General features: G+C 27.0%; 2 protein-coding genes across 3 annotated transcripts; one reads left to right on the top strand and one right to left on the bottom strand.

Moving 5' to 3' along the window:
• The first annotated feature begins 782 nt into the window (after nt 1–782).
• On the top strand, nt 783–9,988 carry LOC145743794 (inosine-5'-monophosphate dehydrogenase 2-like). Of its 2 annotated transcripts, XM_082561836.1 has the most exons (17): nt 783–831; nt 1,727–1,828; nt 2,142–2,190; nt 2,320–2,421; nt 2,625–2,699; nt 2,823–2,894; nt 3,031–3,165; nt 3,685–3,772; nt 4,361–4,560; nt 4,771–4,861; nt 4,967–5,062; nt 6,183–6,326; nt 6,650–6,791; nt 7,147–7,290; nt 7,541–7,624; nt 7,958–8,021; nt 9,013–9,988. In XM_082561836.1, exons 1-16 carry the CDS (start codon nt 788–790, stop codon nt 8,007–8,009), a joined length of 1,620 nt encoding a protein of 539 aa, XP_082417962.1. In that variant the 5' UTR covers nt 783–787; the 3' UTR covers nt 8,010–8,021; nt 9,013–9,988. The 2 variants fall into 2 exon arrangements, with proteins under 2 accessions (XP_082417962.1, XP_082417963.1); XM_082561837.1 differs by lacking the exon at nt 7,958–8,021 and having other exon boundaries at nt 9,013–9,987.
• On the bottom strand, nt 9,940–11,332 carry LOC145743796 (uncharacterized). Its single transcript, XM_082561839.1, has 4 exons — nt 11,194–11,332; nt 10,857–10,937; nt 10,347–10,465; nt 9,940–10,153 (listed from the first exon to the last, which is right to left on the bottom strand). The coding sequence occupies exons 1-4, from the start codon at nt 11,277–11,279 to the stop codon at nt 9,993–9,995; spliced, it is 447 nt and encodes a 148-aa protein (XP_082417965.1). The 5' UTR covers nt 11,280–11,332; the 3' UTR covers nt 9,940–9,992.
• Nucleotides 11,333–11,376: the final 44 nt, after the last annotated feature.

Genomic DNA, 11,376 nt, shown 5'->3' with positions numbered 1-11,376 from the left:
TTTTAAAGAAAGGAAAAAACAGTAATTGAATGTGTTAGTAAGGTTCGCTACAAAAAGGTGAAATTTTTTGCATAATAGCCTACGCGTATAAAATACGAATTGTAAGTGCAAAATGCAATTGTGCTTAAACCTTACTTAGCCCAAGCGTTTGCCGCAATTTTACTTAATTACACGTATGCCTTAATCCTAAAGCAATCACTTAAAACAAACGATTAAGCCGCGTGAGGTAGCTAAGCCCTATTTTAGTTTAATTTCTTATGTGAAGGATTCTGAATTTTTGTTTGGTTTAAGTCGAATGCTGTTGTGTAGGTTTGTTTATGCAGATTTAATGGTTATGGCAAATTGTTACTAAATTGAAGTTTCTGTTACTTAAATATAGTTTTACATTCATTATTAATTTACATAAGATGAAAAAGGAAAATTTTTATTAAAAAATTAACAGTGAGTTTTAGAAATTAAAATTTTCAAATATATAGTTATTATTGTTAAAATGAGATCGTTACTAGTTTAATGTGTTTTTTTTTGTTGTTTCATTAGGAAAAATACATTTTTAAACAATTCAATTCGTGTAATAAAATGTAAGTTTTGACTTTGTGTATTTACATAAAAATTTTGTTTATTTACAGATACAAAAAAGTAGAATCGTAAATAAAATTGAAGATTTACAAATATGTTAACAAATATAAATGAAATTGAGGGCTGTACCAAAGAAACTCCAACGCAGCCGATTTTAATCGGTTTACCAAACGAATGTGATTATTATACAACCACATCGACCACTAAGCGCATGCGCAGTTACTTCAACCGGGTGCTGGATCGCTCGCCACAAGAGTAAGTCGTCGCTGTTTATTTCTGAAATTAGTTTAGACGATTTGGTGTCTGGTAAAGCGATTAAGGCAATACTTAATTGTGCTAAAAGCTTACTAAACACCATATCTTAAGTTGATTTGAATTTGCGCGTTCTTTACCTTAAGTTCATTGTTCAAAGTTTTATTCAGGTATTGAAAGTTTGAAGTCTAATAGTAGGTTATTGTAATTTAAACTACTGTAGATACTGGTATTTTTACTGGGCATCATTTTTGTATTAGTCTGTCCTTTCTAAGGGGGATAAACAACAAATTGCACGTGTTTGCAATATTATGGTTTAACGCTTGATCGCAGATATCATAGCACGCGTTATATCTAAAAAAAAAATTGTTGTTGACGTATTCTAAAACGCGTGGCTTATTGTAATCAATATTATTCGAACAATAGGTTTTGTAATCAAGTAAGCTGGATAATTTAACAAAGCCGAGGTATTTGCCAGCTTAAAAATGTTAATTACTTTAGTTATTTATTACTGTTATTTAAATTACGTAATCTGATAGTGATATAGAATAAAAACTGAAAAATGCTATCGTAATTCGTTTGTCCATTTGTATTGGATAGTTTTTACTGTAAAAGTATTAGTGTCCATTGTCATAATATGTGGATAAAGTTTTTACAGGGGAAATTGTATTGTCATATTGTTATTCATAAAATAAATATTGATATAAGTAACTTAAAAAAGGACTAGCCGACTAGCTGACTAGTTCAGTTCGAAACTTTTTATTTTTATAAGTGTATTTTTTTATAGCCGTACCTTTTGACTTCTGTACCAGAGAGAGCTGTATTGTAATAAATTTAATTTTTTTATGTAGCTCTTACTGTACAAGGTTTCATATTTACCCTGTTTATTTTTTTGTAGTAAGATGGCGGAGTATTTGATCAGTGGAGAGACAAGTTATGTTCCTGAAGATGGTTTAACTGCTGGACAGCTTTTAAACAGTGGGGATGGGTTAACGTACAAGTAAGTAATATTTTTTTTTTGTTATTGTTTTTTTTTTAATGTAAAAGCTCGACTTTCTTATTTCTACTAAAATTTTAGCCATTTAAGCACCTTTTGACCTTGCCCAAAGCGTTGTACAGCATATAAGCAAAAAATATCACAATTTTATTTACTATAGGTCTTGTTGTGGAATATTTTAAGGGCATATTTTTTAATTTTTTATCAGTAATATGGAATAATAAAATAAAAATATAGCCTTTATAACATATACTGGCATACAATAAAATAATAATTAAATTAATTGAATTAAAATTTTTTTTTTTAAATTTCATAGTGATTTTCTGATTCTTCCTGGATTCATTGACTTTTCTGTGGACCAAGTGGTAAGTAAAAATATTAGTTGAAGTAAAACCTTTTTGTTTGTAATTTAAAAAAACTATAAACTGCATAATAGTAACAAAATAAAATGGCCTACTTCATTTATTGTTATTTTGTTTTTGGTATTTATAAAGGATTTGACTTCAGCATTATCAAAGAAAATAACTCTTAAAACCCCCTTAGTATCTTCTCCTATGGACACTGTTACTGAAGCAGATATGGCAATAGGAATGGCTGTAAGTTTTTTACTACAAATCCTACTTTAAACACAAATTAGTTTTTTTTTTGTAAATAAATGTTAAATTGGCCAGTAGATGTGTATACTAAATATAGTTTATTTGGTTATTGTTTAGTACAAAAGCTAACCATTACAGAAAATTGTTACATTTTTACATTCTGTGTATTAAAGTAGTATCACTTATATTTTATATAAATATAGTTAATGGGTGGAATTGGAGTTATCCATCATAATTGTACACCTGAATTTCAAGCTGGCGAAGTTAGGAGGGTAAAGGTAAAATATCTTTATGAAAACTTTTTTCCCTATTTGTTTTTTATTGGACTTTAAGATTTATTTAGTAATAAATCACCGTGCATTGTACCCAATAGACCCTTAACTTTGTTTTATGTTTTTTAGAAATATGAGCAGGGTTTTATTCAAAATCCAGTCACTCTTGGTCCTAAAGCTTTAGTAAGGGATGTGCTAGAGGTAAATTTTTAACATTTGTATAAAAATCAATAATTTATGTCATATGTTATATGCATGCGATTAAAATGTCATTTGCGTATGTATATATATATTTTAAATTTCCTTTTTTTAACTTTAATAAAATATTATCTTACAGGTTAAGTCTACTTTTGGGTTCTCAGGCATTCCGATAACTGAAGATGGAACGTTGAATGGAAAGTTGGTTGGTTTGGTATCTTCCAGGGATTTTGATTTTCTTAAACCTGAAGAAGCAGATACTTTACTTGAAGAAGTAAGAGATTGACATTTAACAACTTTTAATAAAAAAATAAGTGAAAGTTTGTGAAACTTCGTAATATTCAATACAATTTAAAAGTCTTAATTACAAACATACAGGTTTCAAAAAAATTGCAAATGTGACTGATTTATTGATTAAAATCTGTTATAAGGTTAAATAAGTTCAATTGAATTTGATTACTATGAATTATTAATTATTTTTGCAATTATTATCACATTACACATGTTCAAAAAATAATTAAATCAAATTATTTCAAAAAAATAATAGGTATTGATTATTCATATATTTTCCAATTGAAAATTATATTATAGTACATCTAACAATTTTAATACTTTAAATTAAGAGTAAAATCAAATATATAATAAAATAGTATAATTAGTATGTTTAATACTGTCTATTTTACTACATTGTCAACATGTTTACACTATAAATAAAATTTAAGCGATGACACCTTTTTTATTTTTGTTATCACCACACTTTCACTTGAACTAAAAGTGTTAATGTAATTAAAAGGTTATGACTCCACGGGCAAAGTTAATCACTGCCGACACTTCTGTCACATTGCAGGAAGCAAACAACATACTTTCACAGAGTAAAAAGGGTAAGGTGTTTTTTGATTTAAAAAAAAATATTTTGTTTTATGATGCCTGTTATTAGTCCTACTTTTTTATAATCAATTACTTAATAATAAAATTTTTGAAATATTTAAATTTAAAAAAAACAGTTTTTATATATATACAATGTTTAATATTCCTTGATTTATTAACAATAGTTTTTGCATTTTAAGTAATTAGATATTGTTTGGTAAAGTTAATTAACAGTACCGACTTGGTCATAACACATAATTAAAGTAACAATAGTCAGGAAGTCTAATTCAACACAGTGCTAGACTAAATCACAACACTTGACAGTAAGAGTTTATTTTTCGCTGTTTGATAGTTTGACCTAATGAACTAGTTCACAGAATGCTTAAATGTAATTTTATATCAAGTGCTCTAGAAATTTGTAAATTGTCTAAAATAATTTTGTTATTACACATTTGCCTAAAAATTGGATTTTTTTTATTGCACATTTGTTTAAAAATATTTTTATTACATACATATTATATTTATTTGACATACATAAATATTTATTTTACATTAATATGTTTTTTAAGTTTTTTTAAAATAAACAATTTTCTTTTTTTCAGGAAAACTTCCTATAGTGGACAAAGATGATCGATTAATTTCTCTAATTGCCCGAACTGATCTGAAGAAGAACAGAGAATTTCCTCTTGCCTCCAAAGATGATCACAAACAACTCCTGTGTGGAGCAGCAATTTCCACCAGGGAGGAAGATAAATATCGATTGGAGATGCTTGTGGATGCGGGAGTCGATGCAGTTGTCCTAGTGAGTTTTTATCTTTAAAAATATAATTTTGCAATGAAGTAACAGAAAAAATTTAAATGCCATATATTTACATTTATTTAATGTTTTGTTTTTTTAATAGTTGTTTGTTTCAATATTAATGTTAATGTTAAATATTTAATTGACTTATAAAATTTTGTGTATTGTTTTACGTAAATTTTTAAATATATAATTAAAAATAAATATTAATAGGATTCATCTCAAGGAAACTCTATATACCAAATAAACATGGTCAGATACATCAAACATAAATATCCCAATTTACAAGTTATTGGTGGAAATGGTAAGCAAATTCTTTCTAAATATTTGAGGAAAACACTTCAAATGGTAAACTTGTTACAAAATTTTAGACCAAAAAATTTACAGTAAATTAATTTTTTTGTGACAGTTGTAACTGCTGCACAAGCAAAGAACTTGATAGATGCTGGTGTTGATGGGTTAAGAGTTGGTATGGGAAGTGGAAGTATTTGCATAACCCAAGAAGGTAGTCTTTAAACATTTCCAATTAAATTTCAAAGTTTTGGGGAGATTAATTTTAGTTTTCTCAAAATACTTTTAAAATTTTTTTCTAAACCCTGAAGCCTCTTAATTTAGTCATTTAACTGTAAAATTTAATACAAATGCAATTTTTAAATTATTGCAAAATCAAAGTTCACAATTTTATTTTAAAAAATATTTTATTAGCAATCTTAGTTCTTAAAACAAGCCTGTTTTAGTTTAAACATTAGGTTTAAAAAGGTATTGTTACAGATAAGTTACAGATCACAAGGTTTGGTGATCCAACAGTTTCTGGTTCTTTCTGTAAGTTATTGTAGAGTGTGTGCAAGTCTATGACGACTTTATTTGATCAATCATTTTATGCCAGCTTGCTTTGTCCTTTTTATAACCTTAAAATTAATATTAGTCATAGTCGAGTATAATTACTATTAAAAATGTCCAAAACTTTTGAATAAAAAAATTTGGCGATTGTGTTTTTTTAAAACTTATACCAATTGTGTGTTTATATCAAAGTTAGTAGTTACATTTTTTTTAAAATAATTTTAATCTGGATTTATTGCTTGCTTTTTCAAACTTATTAAGAAATGAAATGTATAAGTCAATAATTTTTAACTCATTTTACAAAAAAAGATTTGTACAGGGAATTTTGTTTGTTTTTTTCTTGTTTTTATTACATTTTAAAACTGCTTGTCTAATAATAGAATTGATTTCTCTGCTAAATGACATGGATTAAATGTCAAATGCAGCTGTTACTACTTGTGTGGTATTATTGACATTCACACTTATTGAATACAGGCATAACATTGGTAACATGAAAACTGATTGAGATTAATAAACAAGAACTTGTTTGTATCATGCTTGTGAGATATTCCAACCCTGATATTTTTAAGTTTGATTGTGATGATTGGTTTTCTGTGGACATGTTCTTTGTGTGACTTTTAAATTTGTTTTAAAAAAATTGTTGTTTTTTTTGCGCTACCATTTAGTTAAACACCCATATTAAATTAAAAACACAACACAATAACGGTCTTTTTTACTAACTTATATTAAAAAATTCCTGTTATTTTATTTTTGAGTGAAACTCATAACCACTTTTTGTTATTTAGTGATGGCTGTTGGTCGACCACAAGCCACTGCAGTGTACAAAGTGGCAGAATATGCTAGGAGATTCAATGTTCCTGTAATCGCTGATGGTGGAATACAAAATGTTGGTCATGTTACTAAAGCACTTAGTTTGGGAGCCTCAACAGGTAAACATCAAAAAATTTTCAAATTAGTTGGATCCTTTATGTTGGTATCAGATAGTCTTGTAAAAGGGTGATAGCAGAGCTTTTACATAGAAAATTTATATGTGTCCTAAAATGTGGTAAAAATACTTTTTTTAAATTTAAAAAAAAATTAAACCGATTCAAAACACTTATAAAAAAGGGCACATTGATAACCAAATTATGTTAGACTTAACAAGTTCAGTAAATAAAATATATATATTAACTTTAGTTGTAAAATCATTTTTTTACGGATGCACAACTAATTTTTAGGAGCATTTTTACACTTCATAATTTTATTTTTTTAGTTATGATGGGTTCACTGCTAGCAGCAACCACAGAATCACCAGGTGAATATTTTTACTCCGATGGAATAAGATTGAAAAAATATCGGGGGATGGGATCAATGGATGCCATGGACTCTAAGGGAAGCCAGAACAGATATTTCAGGTAATTTTATTTACAGAACATTTATTCAAAACATTTTATTTACAGAACGTTTATTCCCCATTGCTTTTGTGCTTTATCACTCTTAAGTGAAGTGCTATAGGCGGTCTGAACACCTGCTGAGTCAAAAAACAATCGGCAGATTAATTTTCAGACTTCTATAAACTATAATATCCCTAACTGCCAAAAACTATAATATCCCTAACTGCCTTGACTTTGGGTCAGGGTAACTAATGTTACTCTATGTTTAGGTTGTAAATTAAATTGAAAAAAGTTTTTGAATGCTTAAAGTTAATAAACTATTACCAACAATTTTATAGTCAGAATTCTAAATTTAAACTTTAGAATTTTTTTTAAGTGAAAAAGATAAGGTAAGAGTAGCACAAGGTGTATCAGGAGCTGTGCAGGACAAAGGATCAGTTCACACTTTTATCCCTTATCTGCTTGCTGGTATACAGCATGGGTGTCAAGATATTGGGTCAAGATCTTTATCACAACTCAGGTAGGTTAAGTTTTACATTAAACTAGTGTTAATTTAACAAAACATTTATTTTTTTATTTATTGTTTTTTTTTGGCAAGGTAGTGTACATTCCAGGCTTTAAAATTTATTTACAAACAATATTTTTTGTTTTTTTTGTTCTGGTTATTAATAGTTTAAGATTACAACTTAGCAATGCTTAAAAAACACTTTTGATTGGGTCAATTGGAGAATTCTGGGATACAACGTTATAACGTTGATTAAATCTTTTAGATCAATGATGTATAGTGGTGAACTCAAATTAGAACGAAGATCAACTTCTGCACAAGTGGAAGGGGGAGTTCATGGTTTACACTCGTAAGTTTTCAACCTTTTCTACGTAGAAAATAATTTTAAATCACTGTTACCAGTTTTGTGTTTATAGATTTTATGTAAATACTTAATCCATGACTTTTTTGGTTAGTTTAAATTTTGTCATAATTTAAGTCATAGAAAGTTGCTTTCTTTTTGATTTTTATAGTTAAGGGTGTAGTATATAAATAAAATATTAGTGCATGTAAGGCCTATTTTTTAATAACCTATTGTAAAATGACATAACTTTATATTCATTGGTGGATTGTAAACTTAAAAAACATTTCTTAAAATCAAAAAATGGTAGTTTTACCAATAAAAATAAATGTTTACTAAAAGCCTTTATGACAACAATTACGGAGGAAAAATAGTCAAGTACAACTTTAAGTAGGGTTAGGTCAAGGTGAGGGTTTTACACAAAATCATTTGATCAACAAGCAATTTTTTACATAGTTTGGCATGTAGCAATTCACTTGAATAATTAGAGTTGTTTGCAATATATAAAACCTAGTCAGTATAATTAATTTGAAAATTTACACTTATTTTTGTAGTCTCATTTAAAAATAAAATATTAGACTATAAGTAATGGGTCAAGTATTAAGGTTTTTATTGGGTAAGACCGAAAAATCTTTTGCTATACATTTTTGAATTTTTATTAAGTATTGCAGATAATTAATTAGGCATAACATTTTTTCTATGCATTTTACATATATGTAATTTCTTTTAATCTATTAACCTCTTATAAGCTTAGGCATGTTTTTATATACATAATTACTCTTAGTTTTATTGCTTTAATTTTTACTAATTTAGGTTAACATACCCATTAACTCATTAACCAAATTTGTAAATATTGTAATCCAACCTCTAACAAAAAAATCTTTGACTTGCATGCTTTCATGATACAGGGTTTTTCCATGTAAGTAGATATCACTGTTATAACTTGTCTGTTTCTTTAATATTAATATATTAAAAGTTAACAAAATTAATCTCTTTATTGAAATAAAAATATATAAAAAGATTAACATCTTTTTAAAGCTACCTATTTTTTACTTTAATTTAGTAATATCATAACATTTAAGCCCTAAAAAATATTTTAAATAATTGTTTTAGTTGCTAAATAGTGTATTAATCAGCATGTATTCATGTATTTATAATATGTTATCTATGTTATAAACATGCATGAGTAGTATGCTTTATACCTTCTTACCTTAATTAGTAAACTATTTAACAAAGTTATTTAAACTTTTTTATCAAGCAATTTTTTTATTAAAAGTTTTACTCTGCTTTAAAACTACCTAAGTGTAGTAGTAAACCATTTACCAAAACAATTTTAAAATCTCTTTTTACCAATTTTAATTTTTGTTAATTGAATGTTTTTTTCTGTTAACTTACAGATACGAGAAACCACACTTGTGAAACAAAAGAAACAAACCATAATATGTCCGTCCACTTTTAAGATTTTTTACTTTATTCCATGATATGTTTATTATGCTACTTCTTCCATTGACGTCTTACTGGTACAAGAGCATTATGCCGCTGTTAATATTTTTAAAGCAGGCATATACAAAGCTTCATTTTCCAATACAATAATATCCTCTTTCGTTTAGATATTAATTAGTTAATTATTAAACAAAAACATTTGTTATTTTAAACCAGCTGTTACTTTAAAAAATGTGTTTAAGGTAATTGGTTTCATTGTTAATTATTGTATCAGTCCAAGACTAATTATACCACTGCTTTAGTACTTTTTGTAATATAAATGTACTATAAAATATGTGAGATTTAAGGAAAAATTGCTGGTGTTTATGTTTTATTACAAATTTACATAATATTTTTAAATCCAAGAGGGCATCTGTAATTAATATTTTATAATTTTTTTATTGATAAAAGATGTCTGTTGTATTGTTTTTTTACATTACATACAACGGCATTTATCTCAATTATTTTTAAGAACTAAGGACTACGCATATTATTTAAGTGGTGTGTGTTTTTTTGTATTCAACCTCTAGTCTTTAAATATTATGTTTCCCCACCATATTGCTGCATAAAAATATTGAGAATCAAAATTAATTATGGTTTGCTGTAACTACCCTGAACTGATAACATTTTGCACACTGACTAATATCAAAACTAGCTTTACTGTATTTTGGTATATATTGCCCAATTATCACAACACAAAATGTGTTATTTTTGTTGTAGACCCACTGCCAAAATATTGTTCAAAAATATTTGACATATTTGTAAGTCTTTTTTTTCATAAACTACTAATTTAAATTTCTGACTCTAAAACATATTTAATATTGTCATACAAAAACTATATTGTAATTAACTGTATTGGCACTGTCGAAAAACAAAAATAAACATTTACAAAAAATTAAAGTTTTTCTGAAATTTTGTTCCAGTCACGACTGTTGTTGTTGGGTAAAAATGGGTGAGCAATAAGGGGGTTAAGAGACTCAAGAGAAGGTGGAGATTTAGCGCCAACAGGTAACTGGGCCCGGTGTGAAGTAGATGTGTAGATTTTGTCGATAGGTTCTGTTAAATTAAGTAAATTTTCAAAGGTTTGTGTTTTTAGGGCAAGTTACACATAAATGTACATAAAATTTAGTTTTAAAAAATCTCTTCTTTAAAGAAGAAATAAAATATATGTTTTGTATCGTAATTAGTCTATTTCATTGTAGTTAATACAATCATAAAACATACTAATATAAAGCAATAAATTTCCTACCAACTCCAGTAGGGAAGTCTAGGTCATAAGTTGTTTCAAATTGATTCCAAGGCCCAACTTCTATGGGACCAATTTCTGACAAATCTGGCCAGGATAAATCATATTTGATTTTTGAAACACTAAACATTAAAATATGTTTAATGCAACTTAAATTTAGTGCAGTCACCACAAATGAAAGTTGGGCTGATTTTACTAAGTTTAAAATATGACGAGATACTTTTTAAAAAATTCCTTGTTTTTTTTCTGTTTAACCAATGATACAGTTTTAAACTAGTATAAATGTTAAGGTTGAAATATATATAAATAACTTTTTTCTTTTAGTTATAAGATTAGTATATCACTCTTATGCAATGTTGACAAAGAATTTTTCTATGGATTTTGGATATCGTATTAATACATTTATTGTCTCAATTTTTCAAGGTTCAGAAGTTATCAAAATAGAAAAGCATTGGTATATATGATTTAAAAGTTTTTGAATTATGGGTTTCTTTAAAGTTCTAAATAACTTACAGTTGTTTTGGATTATTTCGATGTATTCTTCCAACTTGACAAACATATAATCCTTGAACTGTTTCACCCATAATTGGGGCACTAAACAAAAAACTTTCGGTTATAATATAATTTTACTTGTTTTAAACTGGTTTAATTTATGTGGGTGTCTTGATATTTTTAAGTTTAATCAATGTGAATAATACTTGTGCGGGAAACCGACTAGTTTATTTTCAACAAAAAATTGCTTGAAATGTTATGCTGTATAGTTTGTTTATTTATTACTGTATGGCTTTGTATAAAAGCATTTTAATTATTATCTAGGTCTATTTTTATAAATATATAATTGGTATTTTACGTTGTTGTTCCTACATCACTGACTGTTAGTTGTGGATGTCTATTTGTAAATTCCCTTAATCGAATGGCATCTGCAATTCCAGACATTTTTATTTTTTTTGTTTTAACCTTTAAATACTTATGATAGGTTCAAGTTTTAGTCAATATTTGGTAAACATAATAAAAATTTATAGATAAATAAAAT

This window comes from Corella eumyota, chromosome 2 (assembly GCF_963082875.1).
Source record: "Corella eumyota chromosome 2, kaCorEumy4.1, whole genome shotgun sequence".
NCBI classification, from domain to species: domain Eukaryota; kingdom Metazoa; phylum Chordata; class Ascidiacea; order Phlebobranchia; family Corellidae; genus Corella; species Corella eumyota.
Note: the sequence above shows the minus strand (reverse complement) of the source record. Positions and strands in the feature narration are given on the sequence as shown.

What these genes read in the sequence shown, in the direction of transcription:
- LOC145743794 (XM_082561836.1), top strand. Translation starts at nt 788, where the DNA reads ATGCGCAGTTACTTCAACCGGGTGCTGGATCGCTCGCCACAAGA. An exon ending in CTGGATCGCTCGCCACAAGA is followed by an intron (nt 832 to 1,726) that starts GTAAGTCGTCGC and finishes ATTTTTTTGTAG; the next exon opens with TAAGATGGCGGAGTATTTGA. An exon ending in ACTTTTCTGTGGACCAAGTG is followed by an intron (nt 2,191 to 2,319) that starts GTAAGTAAAAAT and finishes GTATTTATAAAG; the next exon opens with GATTTGACTTCAGCATTATC.
- LOC145743796 (XM_082561839.1), bottom strand. Translation starts at nt 11,279, where the DNA reads ATGTCTGGAATTGCAGATGCCATTCGATTAAGGGAATTTACAAATAGA. An exon ending in AGTGATGTAGGAACAACAAC is followed by an intron (nt 10,938 to 11,193) that starts GTAAAATACCAA and finishes TTTTTTGTTTAG; the next exon opens with TGCCCCAATTATGGGTGAAA. An exon ending in AGACTTCCCTACTGGAGTTG is followed by an intron (nt 10,154 to 10,346) that starts GTAGGAAATTTA and finishes TTAATTTAACAG; the next exon opens with AACCTATCGACAAAATCTAC.